The sequence below is a fragment of the Neophocaena asiaeorientalis genome, unplaced genomic scaffold (assembly GCF_003031525.2).
Source record: "Neophocaena asiaeorientalis asiaeorientalis breed wild unplaced genomic scaffold, Neophocaena_asiaeorientalis_V1.1 scaffold100, whole genome shotgun sequence".
Taxonomy (NCBI): Eukaryota; Metazoa; Chordata; class Mammalia; order Artiodactyla; family Phocoenidae; genus Neophocaena; species Neophocaena asiaeorientalis.
Genome location: NW_020173955.1, coordinates 3,633,616 through 3,657,949, shown reverse-complemented (window position 1 = coordinate 3,657,949; position 24,334 = coordinate 3,633,616). Strand labels below are relative to the sequence as shown.

Here is a 24,334-nt window from a genome sequence, read left to right as displayed (position 1 = left end):
GTACATTCCAAACAGAGGAAACTGTTGTGCAAAGGTCACGGAGCATGAGGAAGGTTCTGGGAACTAAAGGTTAGTGGTTCCTAAAGAGCTGAGGATGTGTGGCTGCGAAGTGCGAAGGAGGAAGCAGGACTAAGGTCATAGAACTAGTGTACCCATGCTAAGAGGTTTAGATTTTACACTTAAGGCAATATGGTGCCACAGAAGGATTTTAAGCAGTGGAGTAGCATGGTCACATTTGTCATCAGGAATGCTCACTCTGGTTGCAGTGGGAACTAGAGGAAGAAGATGGGAACTAAGGGAAATGAAGACGTTTCGTAAACGAAAGCAGTAATTCAAGTAAGAAATAACACATATGGCAGTGGCGGTAGGAATGGAGAGGAGGGGGCAGCTGTAAGAGACAATAAAGACACAGACCAGCAGGACTTGGTGATCGACAGTGGTGTTGGGGTTTCTAAATTACCACTAATGCCCTTGAAACTCTGAAGTCTTTTGAATCCTACACATCTCTTGGACTCATTTATAATTACAAGGGTAAAGCAAATATAGACGTGCACCAACAGGGAAATGACAATAGTTGTGTGGGCAGCTATAAGTACTACGCCCTGCTCTTTCTTCTTCTCCCAACACACACACACACACACACACACACACTCTCTCTCTCTCTCTCTCTCTCTCTCTCTCTCTCTCTCTCTCTCTCTCTCATGTATTTTTCTTGCATACAAATAGCCAGTTGGGAACTAGGCTCAATAATGATGTTAGTAACAACAGAAACTCTTATTCCCTCTTCCTACCCAGCAAAACTGCCTGAGCTTTCCTCCTCCTCCTCCCCACCCTGCAGTCTGCAACACTTTGAACATCTGCCTGCTCTTCACCTTGGGTCAGGTTTGGTGTCAGGAATGGTGGCAGAAAGAGAGGTAGGGAGAATATCCTCCTAGAACCCCTCTAGACTCTTCCACTTAGCTATCCCCATGTCTCCTCACCACCGTCACCTCCCTGCCACTCTTCTTTTCCCCAGAATCTCGGATGTCAGACCTGTGATGTAAAACTAACACACTGAGTCTGGATGTCTCTTTTGATAAATAAATGTTCTGTTAGCCGTAATTAAAAAGCCACCCCAATCCTCTACATTTTCTTTCTCCACAGGGTTGAGAAAAACGAAAATGAAGCCAGACATTTTCTAATTTTCTGTTCTTTTTATATAGCATGTTAAAAAGTATAGAACTGTTATTTACTGCAGAACGTAATTTTCTCTCTCTTTCTCTAAGGATATTATCTCAACCTCAAAGGTTTTGTGTTTTTCAGCAAAAAAAAAAAAAAAAGTATGAGGGTCCCTGGGGAGCAGAGGAGAAGGAAAAACCTCCTTCCTCCCATTCCCCCTTTCTTCCTCTTACTCTGATCATTGGATAGATATAAATTGCCACTGCTGCTGCTGCTGGGAACCTGGGTAAGACATGCTGGATATGGTCCAGAGTGACTATAGTCAATGCCAAATAACATTGTGTCCATGTGTGGTAGGCATATATTAGTAGACAAAACAGACACAAATCCCTGTCCTTACAAAATTTATAGTCAAACAGAAAACAAGCAAAATAAGTAAACAAATCACATGCTGTTTTATGTGATAAATGCAATGAGAAATGATAAATAGAGTGGAGAAAAGTAACAGACAGGAAAGAGGAATGGAAGAAGAGCAATTTGCAATTTTAAACAGGGTAGTAAGGGAAAGCCTCACTGAGAAGGAAAAATGATATGAAGGAGGTGAGGGAATAAGCGATACATATATCTGAGGGAGAAATATTTTAGGCAGAGAGAATAGCAATGCAAAGGCCCTGAGGCAGAAGTGTGCCTGTTGTGTCCAATGTGGCTGGAACAGTCAGGAAAGAGAACAAGTATCAAGTGATGAAGTCAAAGAACTAAGGTGCAGTGGTAGGGCAGGGCCAGTATAGGACCTTGTAGGCAATTAAAGGACTTTGATTTTACTCTGAGGGAGATGGGAAGACATAGGAGGGTAAGCAAAGGAAGGACATGAATTGATTTACTTTTTAAAGTGGTAGGGGACAAGCATGGAAGCAGGGACAGCTTTTAGGAGGCTACTGAAAAAATCCAAGCAATTGCTCAACCTGCCTCTGGATAAAGGAAATGATTTTGACAGGTACAGCAAGGAGAAGGATTAGGGTCTTTTCCAGTCTTGGATCTCAATGCCTTCAAACTAACCCTTGTTCAACAGTCCTCAGCCCTTTTGCTGAAAGAATAAGTTGAGGCTTTAACAGCTAAAACCCTGTCCTAGGTCTTGGCTTGTAACCCTATGCCTCACTGTGCTGGATTATTCCCTTCCAAGAAGGAGCTCCCAGTGCACAGGTAGCAGGCAGGAGGTACCAGGCCCAGGCATCTCATCTGTGCCCTGCAGTACATCTCCACAGGCACTGGCCTTCAGAGCCAGAGGCTTCTAGATAGTCATCATGGATAAGAAGATCAAATAGTCCATCTTGATGGGACTGGGGAGGAGGGTACACTGAGGACAGACAGCTGGCATGCATAGACTACAGGCCCCAGAAAAGTACTGACCATGGGATTCATAGTGGCCAGGATCCTGTATATAGCAGACTCAGTCTAGGGAGTTTTCTGGATTCCTACCCTGGACACAATATGGGTTTCAAGAAATCCAATGTAGGGCTTCCCTGGTGGCGCAGTGGTTGAGACTCCGCGCCTGCCGATGCAGGGGACACGGGTTCGTGCCCCGGTCCGGGGGGATCCCGCATGCCGCGGAGTGGCTAGGCCCGTGAGCCATGGCTGCTGGGCCTGTGCGTCCGGAGCCTGTGCTCCACAACGGGAGGGGCCGCAGCAGTGAGAGGCCCGCGTACCACAAAAAAAGAAATCCAACGTAACCATCAGAGCATAGGGCTGGCCTATGACAGCAACTTCCCTGGGAGAGCCTCCCACTCTTTCTGCTACAGATCAGGAACTCCATGCCTTTCATCCAGGCCGACCATCAGAAGTCTGCCAGTTCACATACCTAAGTCACTTCTGTAAACTTGGCCTGTGGACAAAATCAGCCACAAAGAAGATCCAAAATACCACGTGGGCCAGTTCTTCTATCTACATTGGGGTTCTGCTCACAAGCACACATGAAGAGACACACAATAAATATGTAAAAAGCAAAGATGCAGCAAATACGTATGTGTACGTACAGATGCAGATATATATATGTATGTATATATATGTGTGTGTATGTGTGTGTGTCTGCGTATATATACATATATATATATAAACATACCCATAAGGCAGAAGGCAGAATATTCTATTCAAAGAAGATTTTAAGAAACATAGCTGATAAGTACATGTATTTTCAAAAAAATTAAATTATTAAATCTAGATCAGTGGTTCTCAAACAGTTTGGTTTCACGACTTTTTACAGTATTAAACATTTTTGAGAACCCAATATAGCTTTTGTTTATGTTGGTTATATCTATCAATATTTATAATATTAGTAATTAAAACTAAAAAATTTAAAAATATTAATTCATCTAAAATTGATAACAAAGTAATAAATCTACTACATGCTAACATAAATAACATTTTTTAAATATTATATTTTTCAAACAAAATAATTTAGAAGAATGGGAATGCAGTACATTTTTGCAATTTCCTCAGTATATATCTTAAAAAAGATAGCTGTTTTTTCATATCTGCTTCTGCATTCAATTTGCTGCAATAGTAGATATCATGTAGCCTCTGGAAAACTCCACTTGAGAGGATGAGAATGAAAAAGGCAAATAATTATATATATTATGAAAATACTTTTGGTCTTATGAATCTCTTGCAAGGACGCCTAGTAGTCCCTACACAACACTCTGAGAACTACTGATGTGACTGAAATGAACAATTTTGAAGAAACATACAAATAATTAAAATTTGACTCAAGATGAATGAACAAACACATATAGACCAATAACCTTCAACAGAATAAACGGAAAAAGTAATAAAGATCTCCCCTTAGTACTCCCTAAAATGTTTTCTTAAGTGTAGTCTATCAGAACTTCAAGAAACAGAAACAGATTACTCCTTTGTTGCTAAAATTTTCCAAAGACAAAAGATAGAAAGCCTAAATTTGCACAAGCCTCTTAGATAGCCTCATCCACCAGAGGGCAGACAGCAGAAGCAAGAAGAACTACAATCTAGACAGTAACACAATAATAGTGGGGGACTTTAACACCTCACTTATACCAATGGACAGATCATCCACAATTAATGGAAATAAGGAAACAGAAGCTTTAAACGACACAATAGACCAGATATATTTAATTGATATTTAGAGGATATTCCATCTAAAAACAGCAGATTACACTTTCTTCTCTAGTGCACATGGAACATTCTCCAGGATAGATCACATCTTGGGTCACAAATCAAGCCTCAGTAAATTTAAGAAAATTAAAATCATATCAAGCATCTTTTCTAACCACAACACTATGAGATTAGAAATGAATTACAGGGAAAATAACCGATCATTCTCAATAGTGAAAAACTGAAAGCATTTCCTCTAGGACCAGGAACAAGACAAGGATGTCCACTCTCACTACTAGTATTCAACATAGTTTTGGAAGTCCTAGCCTGAGCAATCAAAGAAGAAAAAGAAAGAAAAGGAATACAAATTGGGAAAGAAGTAAAGCTGTCACTGTTTGCAGATGACATGATACTATACATAGAGAATCCTAAAGATGCCACCAGAAAACTACTAGAGATAATCAATGAATCTGGTAAAGTTGCAGGATACAAAATTAATGCACAGAAATCTCTGGCATTCCTATACACTAATGATGAAAAATCTGAAAGAGAAATTAAGGAAACACTCCCATTTACCATTGCAACAAAAAGAATAAAATACCTAGGAATAAACCTACCTAGGGAGACAAAAGACCTGTATGCAGAAAATTATAAGACACTGATGAAAGAAATTAAAGATGATACCAACAGATGGACAGATATACCATGTTACTGGATTAAAAGAATCAATATTGTGAAAATGACTATACTACCCAAAGCAACCTACAGATTCAATGCAATCCCTACCAAATTACCAATGGCATTTTTTACAGAACTAGAACAAAAAATCTTAAAATTTGTATGAAGACACAAAAGACCCAGAATAGCCAAAGCAGTATTGAGGGAAAAAAACGGAGCTGGGGTAATCAGACTCCCTGACTTGAGACTATACTACAAAGCTACAGTAATCATGAGAATACGGTACTGGCACAAAAACAGAAATATAGATCAATGGAACAAGATAGAAAGCCCAGAGATAAACCCACGCACCTATGGTCAACTAATCTATGACAAAGGAGGCACGGATATACAATGGAGAAAAGACAGTCTCTTCAATAAGTGGTGCTGAGAAAACTGGACAGCTACATGTAAAAGAATGAAATTAGTAACACTCCCTAACACCATACACAAAAACAAACTCAAAATGGAGTTTAATGTAGATGAACCGGTTTGCAGGGCAGAAGTTGAGACACAGATGTAGAGAACAAACATATGGACACCAAGGGGGGAAAGCCGCGGGGGTGGGGTGGGGATGGTGGTGTGATGAATTGGGCGATTGGGATTGACATGTATACACTGATGTATATAAAATTGATGACTAATAAGAACCTGCTGTATAAAAAATAAATAAAATTAAATTTTAAAAGTTTTAAAAAATGATAGAAAGCCTGATAATTAAATCCACATAGCTTACATAATCTAATATTCAAACCATAATCCAATATGTAATCTAATTGCATAATTTAAAACCCAATCCAAAGGTAGCATAAAAATGTTAGATAATAGGCTATTCTTATTTATATATATACATACATATTTATGTATATATGTAAAAATCCTATATAAAATATTACTAAGTCAAATTTTTATGTAAATAAAATGACTGAAAAATGTTATCTCAGGAAAACAACAAAAGTTCAACATAAGAAAACCAATTCATTTACTTGACTATAATAATAGCTAAAAAGAGAAAAATACGTCACAAAATATCTGTTCCTGATTCAAAAAACTTCCTATACTTGGAATGGAAGCAAACTTCCTTAAATAGATAAAGAGTATGTATTAGAAAAGAGTTAACAACGTAATTAATATTTAAACTCTAGAAACATTCCTATTATTGAGGGTCCAGACAAGGGTCACTAGTATTACCGTTAGGTAACATGTTTTGGAGGTCCTAGTCAAGTCTATAAGATAAATACACACACATACATACACACATATACAATAAATATACACATAAATAGTAGGAAAAGAGAGTAGAAAAATGATCATTATTTGCAAATAAGGTAATAGCATATTTAGATAACCAACTGAATTAGAATTAATTCAGAATTAATTAATAATAGAATTATTATTAGAGGAATATCACTAGAATTAATAATAGAGGCTAGAAAGTTGGGCAGTTACAAGATAAATATCAAGACACACAAACATACACACATTACTTTCCTAGTAACCAAATAGAAAATGTTATTAAAAAAAAAAACCTACTCAGATTACAATTAAAATAAAAAATGAAAACATGTTAAAAAAACCCACATACGAATAAATTTATGAAATGTGAGATGAAAACTGTAAAATAATTGTAAGCCCAAACAAAGAATTGAAAAAATGTAGAGAAATTTGTTCCTAGTTGAAAAGTTCCACAAAAATTAGAAATTTAAGTTTTTTGAATGACCATAAACAAAGATAAATGACAAATGACAGGCTGAAAGAAATAAAATAGACAAAGGATCAATAACCATATGTCCAAAGAGCTCTTAAAAATCAATTTTAAAGAGCTAAATAACCAAATAAAAAGGAACCCCAATGGTTAATAAACATGCAAAAGAGATGTGAAACCTCACTTGAAAATCAAACAAGTGTAAATTAAACAAGATAATTTTTGCGTGGTTTAGAATACGAAAGAGTACGATATACCCAGTTTGGGCAAGGGTACAAGGTTGTAATACACTGTTGTAAACTGGTAACATCTTTTAGGAGGGCAATTTGGAAATACTTATCAAAATTTTAATCAATTCAAAGAGAAGAGTTGCCCATTTTAAATGTAAACCTCATTCCCCATAAATACAATAGCTATCTTTAGAAGTGCTGTGATGACAGAATGAATGTTTTGTAAACTATAAAATGTACACACAACACCCTCCCCCACCCCATATAACATGATCTTATTTTTAGAGAAAAATCTTTCTCCAAGTTAATGAATTTTATTATAATTTGAGAAATAGCTTATGTGTAAAGGTATTAATATTGGAGGCTTTCTAAATTTATTAAAACAATGTCCTGAAAACTTCAAACAAAATCTTTCCAAATAAATGACAAACTCCTCTGATCTGGTAAGGTTTAGTGTGCCTACCACTTTTTCTTTCCAGGAACTTGCCTAAGTAGTGTCAGAGGTGGGATGGGAAGGAGGTCAAAAAGCATCCTGGAAAAAGCATGGGAGTCTGAAATAGAAAGAACTGGGTTCAAGTTCTCTTCCTACTTAGCAGCAAGTAATTTGGGGCAATTAAATGCCCTTTTGGTGTTTGTTTCCTCGTCTGTAAAACAGGGAGAATGCTGTTTCTTGCATAATTGGAAGTTTAAATGAGATATTATACCAAAATGTTAATTGTTTTTTTATAATGCAGGTCTCCTAACTCTGTTTAGTAATGCACATTAAACAAAAAAGGGGATTTCCTCAAGCCTTGCCCCTTCCAAACTTTCAGTTCTAGTTTTAGTCTAAAAGTTTAAGGAAGGTGATTTGTTGTGAATTTGAGAATGGAACATCATCTGCACTGGGCCAGTTTCTAGCCATGAATGCTAGTTAACGGGTGTGCAGAACATAAAGGCAAATGATCAAGGCAGATCAAACCATATACCCAACAACAAAATGCAGTATGACGCTGGGGAAAGGAGAAAGGCAGGGGCCCTTGGACCTTAAATTTTGTCCAGTTTGAATCCTGCCAATATCTTTATTAGGACACCTTGATATAGTATTTGGAAGGAAGGGAGGGAGCAAGGGAAGGCAGGAAGGTAAGGGAGAGGGAAAGGGGGAGAAAGAGATGGAGACAGTGAGAGAAAAAGAAGGAAGAAGGAACCACAGATTCCTACGAATAATTTGGTGAAGACTATCTAATGGCAAGATCTAATGACAAAGCTTTGGTGGCTGGGATATTTCAAGTGCATTTCTAGAAAATGGCAGTGTGATGAGTTATTCATATACTACCACTGATTTGTACAATATGATATAAAAATAGAAGCTAAAATAACTAAACAAATAAAAAAGGCCTAAGTTCATGAGATGTCAAAAATGATTAGTAAATATACTCATGAGTCTAATTGGTAATGAATTTTTTCTACCCTTTTCTTCCACCTACCACTCCTCCATTATATAACCTTAAAATATGCAAACATTGTAAAGGTCATTATTGGGTATGAACGCTACTATTAACTGCCAAAAAAGAATATAAAATTTCTTCAAGAATATTTTTTCTTCATATTTTTCCATATAATTAATTTGTAAAATAAAAACTAAATTGACAGATTTCCATTAGGGTTGTTATAACATAAAAAAGTATTTCTAACCTCACAGATGAAAGAAACTAGACAGTATACTTTGATTTTGGTAATTTGTTTAATGTAGTAAATAAAAATAATGTAACTATAATAAATATTAAAATGAGACAAATGCAAAAATTGTATTTTAAAAGTAAGCAAATGTATTTGGACTTCTGGGTAAAGAGAGAATATCAAATTCAGGTATGTACTTTTGTTAATCCTCTAAAACAACAAGTAACGAGATTTGTTAAAAGAGCATAAAATCCACCAGGATGGGGACAGTGGGAGTGTAGTTAGAAATCTGGAAGTTGGAAAGCAGATAGAGGAATGGTAAAGGACAGAGACACACACAAAAAGCTGAAACCTAAACTGGCAGCACGCATAACTGATACGCCACAATCAACAAAAGTCTGAGGAGTAAACACACCACCATGGAATTCTGGAAGTGGGGATAGAAGGAGCAAAATAAGGAAGTTTGACTGAAAATCTGTTTGAAAAAAGAGGCAGCTCTTCAAATCCCCCACATCACTTCATTTAGCCAGGTGAATGACCTGCCCTAACTCCTCTAAAAGACTATTTATTTTTTTTGGAGAAGGTAAAATGAGGGTCTTTTCAGTGGGGGTCATGAGTCACATGAAGGGAAATGACACCAGATGTCAACTTGGATCTAGAGAAAATGAGGAGCACTAGAAATGGTAAATTTGTGGTAAATATAATAGGTAGGCATATTGTTTTCATCTCATCTTTAAAAGATATGTATTTCAGGGCAAAAATTATAACACAGTATTGTAGGTTTAAAACGTATACAGACATAACAGATATACAACAATTGCACTAAGAACAGTAAAATAGAAATATAATGTTGTAAGATTATAATATTCCTGATTGAGTTAAGATAAAGATGGTTATTATAGCCCCTAGAGCAAAGCTTGGCAACATTTTTCTGTTAAAGACCAGATAGTACATATCTTAGGCTGCTGGACATATGCATCTAGCACACCTAATCAACTCTGCTATTGTAGCACAAAAGAAGAAAAACCCAAAATAAACTATCTAAGCTCCCAACTTTAGGAATACAGAAAAAGAACAATTAAAGCCATAATAAGTAGAAGGAAGAAAATAATAAAGAACAGAAATCAATGAAATATAAAATAAACATATACAGAATTAATCAATGAAACCAAATACTGGTTCTTTGAAAAGATCAATAATATCAGTAAATCTCTAGCTGCACAGATCACAGGAAAAAAAGAGAAGACACACATTACCATTGTCATGGAATAAAACATTAAACCATAAGAAGGGGGAACATTATGAAAAACTTTATGAAAATAAATCTGACAACTTAGATGAAACAAATTCCTCAAAAGATACAAATTACCAAATCTGACAAAAGAAGTAATAGGAAACTTGAATAACCCACTATCAACTGAAGAATCTGAATTTGTAATAAAAAAAACATGGTCAAATATCCTAAGGAATCTACAACAAAACTATTAGAACTATTTTTAAAAGTTTAGCAAGATTGCAGGTTACAAGTCTGCAAAAACCAACTATATTTCTACAGATCAGCAATGAAAAATTGGAAAATGCAATAAAACTCCAATTCCACTTACAAGAGCACCTAAAACAATGAAATTCTTAGGGACAAATTATTTTAAATATGTGTGAAATCTGTACACTGAAAACTGTAAACCATTATTGAAAGAAATTAAAGATCAAAATAAATGAAAGTGGGAATGTAGACTAGTACAACCACTTTGAAAATAGTTTGGCATTATCTGATAAACTCAAAGAAATGTATTCCTTATGACTCAGCAATTCCACTCATAGGCATATACCATAAACTCCTGCATATGTGCACTAGGATAAGCTTCAAGAATGTTGATGGTTTCACTGCTGAAAGTAGCTAAAAACTAGAAATGTCCTCAATATCCGTTAATAGTAGTATGAATAAACTGCAGTATATTCATGCAACTGAATACCGTACAGCAATGACAACCTACAGCTCCACATAGCAATATGAATGAATCTCTTAAAAATAACATCAGGGCTTCCCTGGTGGCGCAGTGGTTGAGAGTCCGCCTGCCGATTCAAAAAAAAAAAAAAAAAACATCAAATGATAGAAGCCATACACAAAAGATTTATCATGTTATGATTCCATTTTATATAAAGTTCAAAATCAGGCCCATTTCAACTCTAGCTTTCGGAGTAAAGACAATGGTTATCTGTGAGAAGGAAGGGGTTAAATGCTGATGAATATAATAACATAAATTGCTAAAAAGAAAATGAAAACATTTCTATTCCAGGATAGATTTCAACTTCAAGGACTCACATCATGTAATCTCTGTGTTTCCTATGAGGCAATTACTTAAAATGTGAGAAACATGAAAGACAAAACAAACTGGAAAAAGACTACCTAAGATGTCCAACAAGCTATCCAATAGATGTACTATATCAAAAGCTCAGAAAAAAAGTCTCTATGCTAATTGAATATTGTTTATCTGAACACTCACTCTGATTCATTACACTATACCTGTAGTGAGTATGATTAAAAGCCCTTCAAAAGACACATGTGGGGCATCTTAATCTTATTTACAAAATAACTCAGGTTGCATCATGAATAAAAATGTATCCAAAAGAAGTGCCCTGAATACATGTCTGCATTTAAAAAAATCTTTTGGAATACCAATTTAGCATTCGTTCCTGGTTACTGATTTATTCAATAGGGCTTGAGTGTACATGCCCACTTTCTTCATAAGGAGAGATTCTACCAGGTAATGCTTTCAGAAATACGATCCAAAGTCTCACTAAAATCATTCTCTCAGTTTCTAATATGAATTTATAGTGATAATACCAAATGAACAAATATTATCAATACACATAACACCCCAGCTTCACAAAAAATTTAAATCCTAGATGTGAACTGAATTCTAAATAGAAACTATTTTATATTATTATTCTTTTAATGAGTTAAGTTTTTTTAAATTTATTTTTATTTTATTTATTTATTTTTGGCTGCGTTGGGTCTTTGTTGCCGAGCATGGGCTTTCTCTAGCTGCAGTGAGTGGGGGCTACTCTTCGTTATGGTGCACAGGCTTCTCATTGCGGTGGCTTCTTTTGTTGCAGAGCACGGGCTCTAGGCACACAGGCTTCAGTAGTTGTGGCTCACGGGCTCTAGAGCGCAGGCTCAGTAGTTGTGGTGCGTGGGCTTAGTTGCTCCACAGCATGTGGGATCTTACCGGACCAGTCTCTGTGTTTCCTATGAGGCAATTACTTAAAATGTGAGAAACATGAAAGACAAAACAAACTGGAAAAAGACTACCTAAGATGTCCAACAAGCTATCCAATAGATGTACTATATCAAAAGCTCAGAAAAAAAGTCTCTATGCTAATTGAATATTGTTTATCTGAACACTCACTCTGATTCATTACACTATACCTGTAGTGAGTATGATTAAAAGCCCTTCAAAAGACACATGTGGGGCATCTTAATCTTATTTACAAAATAACTCAGGTTGCATCATGAATAAAAATGTATCCAAAAGAAGTGCCCTGAATACATGTCTGCATTTAAAAAAATCTTTTGGAATACCAATTTAGCATTCGTTCCTGGTTACTGATTTATTCAATAGGGCTTGAGTGTACATGCCCACTTTCTTCATAAGGAGAGATTCTACCAGGTAATGCTTTCAGAAATACGATCCAAAGTCTCACTAAAATCATTCTCTCAGTTTCTAATATGAATTTATAGTGATAATACCAAATGAACAAATATTATCAATACACATAACACCCCAGCTTCACAAAAAATTTAAATCCTAGATGTGAACTGAATTCTAAATAGAAACTATTTTATATTATTATTCTTTTAATGAGTTAAGTTTTTTTAAATTTATTTTTATTTTATTTATTTATTTTTGGCTGCGTTGGGTCTTTGTTGCCGAGCATGGGCTTTCTCTAGCTGCAGTGAGTGGGGGCTACTCTTCGTTATGGTGCACAGGCTTCTCATTGCGGTGGCTTCTTTTGTTGCAGAGCACGGGCTCTAGGCACACAGGCTTCAGTAGTTGTGGCTCACGGGCTCTAGAGCGCAGGCTCAGTAGTTGTGGTGCGTGGGCTTAGTTGCTCCACAGCATGTGGGATCTTACCGGACCAGGGATCAAACCTGTGTCTCCTGCATTGGCAGGCAGATTCTTATCCACTGTGTCATCAGGGAAGCCCTGATTTTTTAAATTGAGATAAAATTGGTATATAACATTATATAAGTTTCAGGTGTACAACATTATAATTTGACATCTGTATATACTACAAAATGATCAGCACCAATAGTCTAGTTACCATCCTTCACCATACAATTGACCCCCCTCACCCATTTCATCCATCTTGCAACCCCCTTTCCCTCTGATAACAACCAATCTGTTCTCTGTATCTGTGAGTTTGGAGGGGTTTTTTAAAAATATTTATTTATTATTTTTAGCTGTGTAGGGTCTTTTTGTTGCAGCATGCAGGATCTTTCATTGTGGCACACAGGACCTTTCGTTGTGGTGTGCCGGCTTCTCTCTAGTTGCGACGCATGGGCTTCAGAGCATGTGGGCTCAGTAGTTGCGGCACGTGGGTTCTCTAGTTGTGGTGTGCAGGCTTAGTTCCCCCGCAGTATGTGGGATCTTAGTTCCCTGACTAGGGATCGAACCCATGTCCCCTGCATTTGAAGGCAGATTCTCAACAGCTGGACCACCAGGGAAGTCCCCTGTGAGTTTGTTTTGCTTTATTTGTTCATTTGTTTCTTTAAGTTCCACATATGAGTGAAATCATACAGTTTTGTCTTTCTCTGACTTATTTCACTTAGCATAATATCCTCAAGTTTCATTCACAGTGTTGCAAGTGGCAAGATTTCCTTATTTTCATGGCTGAGTAATATTCCACTGTATACATATACCACATCTTCTTTATCCATTCATCCTTCAATGAACATCTAAGTTGTTTCCATATCTTGGCTACTGTAAATAATGCTGAATGAACATAGGGGCACACATATCTTTTCAAATTAGTAATTTTGTATTCTTTGGATAAATACCCAGAAGTGGAATAGCTGGATCATATCATAGTTCTAGTCTTAATTTTTTGAGGAATCCTCATACTGTGTTCCAATAGTGGCTGCACCAATTTATATTCTCACTAACCGTGTACAAGAGTTCCCCTTTTTCTACATTCTCTCCAACACCTGCAATTTCTTGTCTCTTTTATAATAACCATTCTAATAGGTGTGATATGATTTTTTTTTTTTTTTTTTTTGCGGTACGTGGGCCTCTTACTGTTGTGGCCTCTCCCGCTGCGGAGCACAGGCTCTGGACGCGCAGGCTCAGTGGCCATGGCTCAGCCGCTCCACAGCATGTGGGATCCTCCCAGACCGGGGCACAAACCCGTGTCCCCTGCATTGGCAGGCGGACTCTCAACCACTGCGCCACCAGGGAAGCCCATGATTCTTTATATAAGAATAAAAGGGCTACCTGTGTTGATACCAACGCATCTATTTCATTATTTCATTTCCTTTTTTATACTTCATGACCACATCTAAATAAAATCCATTTTATTTTTCCCCACAAATTAGTTCCCCTCACATTATACCTGCCCAGATACTCACAATAACATTTTAACAACCACCTCAGAGATAAACTGAGATTCCACCAGAGGAAAGAATCAAGAGTTTCAATCACATCAATACTTCAACAGTTACTTATATGAATAACTTTCTTTGTCTTTTTTTTTTCTGGCTGCACTGCGCAGCCTGTGGAATCTTAGTTTCCTGACCAGGGATTGAACCTGGGTCACGGCAGTGAAACCACCTAGTCATAACCACTGGACCACCAGGGAATTCTCTGAATAGCTTTTAAATGATAATAAAAATAATATAGGACTCTTTAATTTGCCATACATATAAAAATTTAAATAAAAATTTATATAATTATATACCTCTTAAATAAAAAACTTGCCCTCTTCCTTCTGCCAGTACCTGCTCTGAGCACTCTTGTCAAGGTTGTAGAGACAGCTGTACACCCATCTGATCTCCGACCCACTAACTGTTAAACCCAAAGCTACAAGCAATAAAAAGGAAGTAACACTGTGAAATGACAATCCAATGCTAAACTAAGGCCTTTCACATGAGAGTTTTATAAATGATGAGTGTCCAAATTGGTTGAAAAATATTTATCATATTAAAAAAATCAGATAACTCTGCATAATAAAAAATGATGGCAAGGAAAAAGATACCCAGTTTTTCTTAGGAAAAAAAATTCTCAGATACCATTTCCTTGAAAGGTATTTACTCTAGAAAATAGATTCCACTAATACTGATCCTGTATTAATACTGGTAAGGAAAAACAAAGTTTCGTTTAAAAGGAAAGATTTGTGGGACTTCCTTGATGGTCCAGTCAGTAAGACTCTGTGCTCCCAATGCAGGGGGACTGCGTTCGATCCCTGGTCACGGAACTAGATCCCACATGCATGCTGCAACTAAGAGTTCGCATGTTACAACTAAGAAGCCCATGTGCCACAATGAAGATCCCACATGCTGCAACTAAGACCCAGTGCAGCCAAAATAATAAATAAATAAATATTTTAAAAAATAAAAGGAAAGATTTGTAAAGATAACATCCAATATTTTAAGCAGTACAACCTAATTTTTTTTTTAAAAAAGAAGCAGGAGCAGCTGTAGCACTACCATTAATCAATACTACTAATTCTTTTTTTTTTTAAAGGTAAGAAAGTAGCAGTACTACTTCTCAAGGAAGAGATTTCTGAGAAGTCAATAATGAAGTTAGATTTGTCTGACTTCAGGGTGGCACCAGCTCCCTCTTTTTGGATATTTGGAAGTACACATGACAAAAGGACATGGCTGAAATCCTGACATGCCCACCTCTAATTATTAAGGGAATAACATAATAATTCATCATCACACACACCTATCAATCGTTCTAAGATTAAAGGAAAAACAGAAGTAGCTCCTCACAAAAGTGAATGGAAATTCCTCTATTTTAAGACATCTGCTGTAAAAAGATATTTGATTTAAAACCTCTTCTGTACCTATTCCAGTTATCTGATAACAAAACTTGACCTCAAGTGTGGTCGGAAAGTGCTAAAAAATGTAATTTTAATTTTACTTTCAAAGTTGTAATTTTAGAGAATCACCAAATAAATTGGTGATTTATCATCATGTTTGTTAAATTATTACTCTTGTTAAAATATTACAAGAGCTCTGGTTCCATATATATATATATATATACATATATACTTTTACCAAGAATCCTTTCCCTAACTTTGAAGATACCACACCATTTGAGTGTAAAGGTCAAAACCTAGACTAAGCCTCTCCTGTAAACACAGATACACAATAACCCACTTCTGATATCTATCTGACCAAATCACAGTGTAGGTAGTAAGTAGGGCACAGCAATAATCAAAAGCATATACTTTGGAGTTGGATACATGAGCATTTAAATCCTAGCTCTGTTATTTATGAGCAGTGTAACCCTGAGTTTCAATTTCATCATCTGTAAAACAGAAATAATAACACTGCCTACTTCAAGGGGTTGTTATGATTAAATGAGACAGCACAGGCAGCACACTCTCCTACAAATAATAAATGGTGGCAGCTACTGCCCCTTGTTTTTTCCAAGAAAGGGGTTGTGTCTCACTGCTCCTAAAATATAAGCACACATTGTGGTGGTGTGGCTGTTTCACATATAAACTATCACTTTATATACATATATTGTATATATAAATTATTATGAATGATTTTTCAAAAATAATAGTAGTTGAGAATTAGTAAGTCTAAAACATGGTGGTGATCTCAGCAAAAAGGGTAATTGAGATGACTTCTCTATGTAACAAAAGAAATCTGAAATAGAGTCTAATTTAGAAGCTCCCTTTTTCTGAAACTTAGTCCACTAGGCCATGCAGTCCTAAAACTGAATGAAAAAAAGGAAAGTTTGGTAAGGAACTCAACAGTTGGTAAGTAGCAATGTGATAATATGTTGCATTTGATGGGGAAATAGAAAAAGGATTTGCTTCATCTTGTATTCCTATTAACTCTGTTATATAACCATTTCTCACTAAAAATTTTAAAGATGCAGAATGGGACAATTCATGGAATAAGACCATACAAATTAAAACATAAACTTCAAAATTTTAAGGCTGCCTCATGCTCTTTACACACCCTGCTACCTCTCAACCACCCACACTGGTGGATTAGCCATAGCAACCTTTTCTTTCTTGCTGCCTCCTCTGCCTATACTTAGCTGGTTCAGGCCAAGAAAAAAGCAAAGCTAGGAAGTAAACATACGCACCTTCAAGTATTTAAACATATGTCTGAATACTCCGCCAACTGCATTCCTGAATCCAGTATACGTTATTGTGATGGTTTTTAGAATTAGCCTTGCTCCTTGTCCTACTTCACCATGGCATCTCATTCGCGGGAATATGATTTGTTCTTCCTTGCTACAAGGCTCAGTGACTTCAGGAAAGGGTTCTTGCTTTATTTGTTGGTCTCCCTGCAACTGTACCCTCTAATAGTGAGTTATTAAACCTATTCAATACCTGCTCTGACTCCCTGACAGCTGGACTGCTGACTGCCCACCCTAAACTAACCAGGACTTGGGTTCTACAAAGACCTTGACTAATCACAGGTCACTCATCCTTTCTTCCTTGGAACACACGTCCCAATTGTAGATGGAGTAACAGAATCCTGAACCTGCTCCCATGTCTAGTCCCATGTTCCCCCAATGCAACAGCTCTGCCTAGATTTTATCATTCTTTTGTCCCCTGATCCTTCTCGAGTGTATGGCTTAACAAGTGCGGTAGTTAAGAAAAGGCAATGCCCATAGACCCAAGATAGTTAAGTAAATAAAACATGCCTAAGTATAAGAGATGGTGTGGATTTAAAAAAAAAAAAAGAGCGTGAATGAGGGAGACAAACCCAAATTCCAATAAATGTGACACATTGGGCAAGGTTTGGTCTTTCCCCCTTCACATGAGATGAGTGAGATGATTAGTGAAGTAATCCCAATCTGTGAGGCTGAAAAAAATCATCCAAACACACCTTCTTTCCAATTCACAGACACCGGGGATCCGTTAAATTTTCAGAGATTAAAAGGTTGGGAACTCCTGGACTCCATCAGAGATTCTCAGTAGGTTTTAAGGGATTTATACCTGAGATGGTGGCATGGGCAGAGCTCTGACAAATCACAACCATATACATGTCATTTTTCAATGAGGCTAGATGGTCACCAAGGTCTCCTACAGATCTATGATTCTGTGATTCTGATCATGCAGACTTCCATATACTGATGTTGTGCTCACAGAGGTATGCTATTGGGGTCACCTCTCATAAGGAAGATGGGTTTGCTGCATGTCCTCTGAAAGGCTTAAAATGTTGCAGCCTGTATATGCAAAACATTAGCAAGGTTACATCCCCTCAACCCATCCATAAAGAATCTACTGAAAAATCCCTAAGAGGCCGAGACAGTGATTGCTATAATTTTGCATGTTTTTCAGTGCCTCATTCAGCAACCTTGTAAAAATGCTTTGCATGGATAAATGGACCACATAAAGATTGAAGCAAGTCTTAACTAACTAACCTAACCAAAAAATAGGGTTACAAAGTCTGAAAACGCCTTAGTAAGCCGAGAAAGTTTATCGATTGAAGTGAACCTTAAGTTGGTACTAAATGGTGGGTAAGAGAGAACAAAAACTGATTTAAGCAAGGTGTTGTCATACAAAATAAAAATTGAGAAGTCACAGAAAATGAATAAAACGTAGAAAATATGCTTGCTAAATTAGAGAGTTGGGTTAATGAATGAAGATAGCCAGCTCAGGCCTACACATACAATATGAAATTGAAAAGTGCAGCTCTCTGTACTTGAAGTCAGAGATTTCATCAAATTCTGTACTATGAGCTAATCATAATTAGAAAAAGCATTGCCCTTTAGAAAAAGTAAGCACATCAATCAATTACAGAGGGGGAAAATTACTGGAGTGTCCAATTAAGAAAGATCCTAGGTTAATGGCTGGGAGTTTGAGAGGCCTATATAAATACATGCAAAATTCTGAATACATGCATTTTTAGGACAAGGGAGTCATTGCTTTCTTTAGATTCTTAATGAGATGATGGTCCCAAACTGGCTAAGACCGCACCGATTTAACTAAAAATCCAAAGTCTTTTGAATACCCATTTGTCAGAATTTAAGAAAAGAACAACTTTGTAAATATAAACTGCTACCACAGGGCTTCCCTGGTGGCGCAGTGGTTGAGAGTTCACCTGCCGATGCAGGGGATGCGGGTTCGTGCCCCGGTCCGGGAGGATCCCACGTGCCACGGAGCGGCTGGGCCCCGTGAGCATGGCTGCTGGGCCGGCGCGTCCGGAGCCTGTGCTCCGCGACGGGAGAGGCCACAACGATGAGAGGCCCGCGTACCACAAAAAAAAAAACAAAAAAAACTGCTACCACAGAAATGGTACTGCTTTTATTTTTGGCTACTTTTCTAGGGCTGTGTATAACTTATAGTACTTAGTGCAAAGCATGGAAATATCACAAAGTATAACAAATGAGAGAAAAAAGGTTTTGATTTGACAAATAAAACCCAAACTATACCAAGTTGCATATAGAGAAGTAGGTGTTTCAAACGACCAAAGTAACATTTAAGGGACAATTAACATTCAAAGTCAATAGTAATTAAGGACCTACTGTAGAGCACAGGGAACTCTGCTCAATACTCTGTAATGACCTATGTGGGAAAAGAATCTAAAAAAGAGTGGATATATGTATAACTGATTCACTTTGCTGCACAGCAGAAACTAACACAACATTGTAAAGCAACTATACTCCAATAAAAATTAAAAACAAAACCCCAAAAAGTCAGTAGTAAACAACTGTTTCCCGCACGCTGCTCCTGAGGTGGGGCCAGTAGGCCAAACTGATAGTACAATATTGCCCCCTACTGAACTGTACTAGTAAAGATAAACCTAGAAGAACAGGACTTTCAAGTGCTTACTTTTAAAAGGACCTACTTGGAATGCTCTTTTCCCATCAATACCAGGTTAGCCTAATATTAGCATAAGTCTGGGTTATTCACTCTATGGTAATTTTAGTGTGGCAGTAATGTAATGTGGTGTAGGAGTTTAGAGGAATCAATCATGAATATAAGGTAACATTTAAAAATTACTATAATAAATATTTTTCTTAAAACTATATAGGATCTTAAAGTTTGTAAAGGCTGAACAAAGTCTCTAGTCTAACTAACTATAGGTTCACAACTTCCTTATATATATATCTCTGCCAAGTAGTTGCCCAGTCTTGGCTTAAACATTCTGGTGACAGAAAACTCACCATTCCTGAAAACAGTCTATCCTGTTTTGGATAATCCTCCTTACAGCTGAAAATTACTCTATCTCTCCAGGAGAAAACCCCTCAAATATTTAAGCAGGGCAAATTTGTCCCACTAAATCATCTATTCTCCAAATTAAATAACCCAAGTTCCTTTGGCAGCAGTTCCTGTGACCAGGGTTCAGATGTCTCCAACATTCTAAATGCACTCATCTAAATGTGTTTGTTTCTATTGTTGCTATAACAAATTCCCACAAATTTAGTGGTTTAAAACACAAATTTATTATCTTACAGTACTTTAGGTCAGAAGCCTGACACTGGTCTCACTGGGTCAATAGGGCCATATTCTTCTCTGGAGGCTCTAGGCTAGGAGGACCTGTTTCCTTGCCTTTTCTAGCTTTCAGATTCCACTCATTTTCCTGGGCTCATGGCTCCCTCCCACTATCTTCAAAGTGAGCAACACTGCATCTCTCTGACCATTCTCAAACAATCACGTTTTTCTCTTACTATCACCTCAGCCAGGAAGGGTACTTTTAAGGACTCACATGATTAGGTTGAGCCCACCTAGATAATTAAGGATAATCTCTGTATCTCATCATCCTTAACCTTAATTACTTCCACCAAGTCCCTTTTTTAAAAATGCAAAATAACATATTCACAAGTTTGGGGGACTACTACAAAATGCCTTCCCATTTGTATTTGCTCCTCCTAAAGTAGAACATTCCATCTGACTATGGTACTCTAGGAATGGTCAGCACTGAGTAAAAAAGGATTGTCACCTTCATCTTTTCAGATACTATACTTCTAGTATCTGGATGAAAATCCAGAGAACTTATCTAATCACACCCATAATTCTCATTGGGCTACTAACTAAAACTCCTAAGCCATCACTATAAACACAGCTCTTTTTTTTTTTTTATTGGAGTATAGTTAATTTAAAATGTTGTGTTAGTTTCAGGTGTACAGCAAAGTGAATCAGTTATACATATACATACATCCACTCTTTTTTAGATTCTTTTCCCATATAGGCCATTACAGAGTATCGAGTAGAGTTTCCTATGCTATACAGTAGGTCCTTATTAATTATCTATTTTATATATAGTACTGTGTATATGTCAATCCCAATCTTCCAATTAAACATAGCTCAAGCCACTCCTGCCTCATCCTTTACTTGGCAGTTGTTTTTCTAAACCCAAGTATAAGAATGTAGGTTTAAGGACTTCCTTAGTGACACAGTGGTTAAGAATCTGCCTGCCAATGCAGGGTACATGGGTTCGAGCCCTGGTCCAGGAAGATTCCCACATGCCGTGGAACAACTAAGCCTGTGAGCCACAACTACTGAGTCCACGCTCTAGAGCCTGCGAGCCACAACTACTGAAGCCTGCACGCCTAGAGCCTGTGCTCCACAACAAAAGAAGCCACCGCAATGAGAAGGCCACGCACTGCAACGAAGAGTAGCCCCCGCTCGCTGCAACTAGAGAAAGCCCTCATGCAGCAATGAAGACCCAACGCAGCGAAAAATAAATAAATAAAAGCAAGAAGAGTTTATGCAGAATAATTCTATTTTTTAAAACAGCATCTTCTATTTCTAATATGGAATATAAATACTTCATAAGTATTTAACAAATATTAAGTTAATATTGTTAAAATCATCACATGTGGTAAAAATGGACAATACAAATTTTAACGTAAAAATATAAACTTTGAGATGAAGATTGGTAGTAAGATATATAACCACACTTAGAAAATATATTTCTTTTCCTATTTTTGTTACTCAAACACTGAAAGCTTTTGTGAGTCACTTAGCTTTTGGAAGTCTGTTTTTCTCCACCAAAATTGGACCCTGGAGATGACCTATCTGTGAGAAATGTACTGATGATTGACTAGAAAATGACTTTAAGTGTTTATAAACCTCAGTATTATCATTATCACTGCCTTTACTCTTCCATTTGCTCCATTATCTTGTCATCAACAGAGATACTACTTAAAATCACTCTACTCTTTTTCACTTCCCAGCTCTTCTCTATCATTTATCCAGCCTCAACAAGTCTTAAGTCAATCTTTAGCCTTTTAGGGACTAATAAATATATTCACCCAAAGAAAATGATGGTATAAGATGTAAGGTGATGCTTTGGGATTCTTAGGGAAAATATACCTCATACATATAAATAGATGTGTTTACAGCTCATTATAATTTGAGGTTACAGAGGCCATTCTCTCTATACTACATTTAACAGTATTAACAAAGATAGTTTTGTGTTTTCACATCAGTTTCTACACACAGGAACATTACAATAATGACTACTATTATTTTTTTCACTTACCAAAAGAAAAAAGTTAAAATAAATATGAGGCTATTTCTCTCCCTTTTTCCATTGACTAAAAGAGGTGCCGTCTTTTTATATTTTACTCTGGAAAAGAGAAGGCTCATCAAAATTAAAATGATCTTATCCTAGGACCATTATAAAACATATACATCTGCCCCAAAAGATCTCTGAAGTCCTGGTCAAATATCTTTCTCTGACCAACATGCCACTCAATGAATGTTGCTACTGAATTAGGACCTTTTAAAAAGATGGCAGTACTGTGATGAATAAACTAACTTGAACCAGTAATTCCTTTTCTCATCCATTCACTCAACATCATTAAGCAACTATAATAATGTAATGCTTTCAGTCATTCAATAAATTCATAAAATGTGAAAATATAATATGGGAAGGAATATTTATACTTTCCTATATTTTTAGAAATTTCTATTGTGTACTTCACATATAGTTTTATGTATGTAAATGACCTTACCTCTCTTACAGATAGCTGTGGTGGGAAGGAGATTGACAATACCAAGTTGGTGAATTCAAACCCAGAGGCCTCAACCTTTTGGCACACCTAAAAAAGTATTACATAAAAAGTATTTTTTATTACATAAAAAAGTATTATATAAATTCCCAGGAACTGCTCAAATTTTTACACTAATCTTCATAACATGAATTTTTGGTCCATGAGATGACACTGCAAAACTTCTACACTTTTACCTTTGAGTAGGAACTCTCACAAACATCCTGAAATCAAATATTTGCCAACTATGACCCTGAGGACTGATATCACAAGGTGCCAAAAGAGCCAGGACTCACCTGCAGAACAACCTGTTGAATGTCAAAATACTTTTCTATTAAGTCACCTGGTAATTCAGAAAAGATCTTAAACAAAATAAAGCCAAATAGGCACTCTTGATACCTGGAAACAAAAAGCAATCCCACCTTCAATCATGTACCTTCCTCAAGGCTGTAACACTAGTCTTTTCTAGACACTAAAAGGTATGACTAAAGAAGAACTTTTCTCTAACTCCTTAGCTATGTTAAACAGCAAAGGGAAAACTGCTACATTTTTGTTCAATTGAACAGCACTCATAACTGAAATACATGGATACATATTTCATTAATTTTCAGACATGTTGATAAAAAGGTAATTTGAGAATAGTAGGCTTTTTTTAAAAAAATTAAGAAAACGTTCTAATGATCCATTTGTGTGAAACAACTTGAAACGAATGGCATTGTTCCTTTGGATACAAGAATTCTAGGCCTTAGAACTGAAAATCTTTACGAATCGCACATTAATAAAAAAACAGTTTACCTTTTTAATGAACTCTTTTTCACAGAAATCTTGAAGAATTCCTAGGCATACATTGCATACATTTAAATTTGAGTTCTTGGAAGCAATGCTTCCATCTTCAATAATCAAGATCTTTCCCTCTCCATTTTGACTCAGATTATCCATCCCATCAATCCCATCTTCTAGTTCTTGTAGTCGAATTTTCTTGGGAGGTGGGTTTGGAACTTCTGAAATTAATTCATCTTTTTCAGTTTCCAGAAATTTTTGCAGTTCATTGAGCAACTCCTGGAAAGTTAATTAAAAAAAAAAAAAAAGTAATGACCCTTTAACAATGTCCTTAAGGGTAAGATGAAGCGTGAAAATTATGATACATCACAGACTTATACAATGCTGACTTATATCAGTTCTGGAGCAGTTAGTTTTATTAGCCAGCACTGGCTTTCAGGAGAATTTAAAAGAGAATACCTAATTCCTATAATATATGTGTGAATATTTTTTCAAAAGAGTTTCATACATCAGTGAAGCTAAAATCCTAAATCTGAGATGGAAAGGCTCCATTAACAAATTTATTAATTTGGCCTGTAGTTCTGTTGTGAGGGTCATTCACTTGCTAATTTCAGCAAAACAAACAAACAAAAACAAAAAAACCCAACTTCAATTCTAATTATTAGCAAATAGAAATGCAAACTGAATTTCCATCTATGCTAGGTTATTTAATAATCTCACAACCACTAAAACTTCATATGTACAATATTTAATATGAAATATGAAAA

General features: G+C 36.5%; 1 protein-coding gene across 7 annotated transcripts in view; it reads right to left on the bottom strand.

The window, feature by feature from the left end:
- The window catches only part of PUS10 (pseudouridine synthase 10), a 64,622-nt gene that overhangs the window by 34,853 nt on the left and 5,435 nt on the right, over positions 1-24,334 (bottom strand). For all 7 annotated transcript variants that reach the window (XR_003004229.1, XM_024752961.1, XM_024752960.1 and 4 more), the window contains exons 3-4: positions 23,583-23,846; positions 22,752-22,838 (exon numbers count right to left, since the gene is read on the bottom strand). Coding sequence is in view for 6 of the 7 variants with exons in the window: in XM_024752961.1 (XP_024608729.1) it covers positions 22,752-22,838; positions 23,583-23,846 (351 nt within the window). In the remaining variant the exon portion in view is untranslated. The remainder of the gene's footprint in view (positions 1-22,751; positions 22,839-23,582; positions 23,847-24,334) is intronic.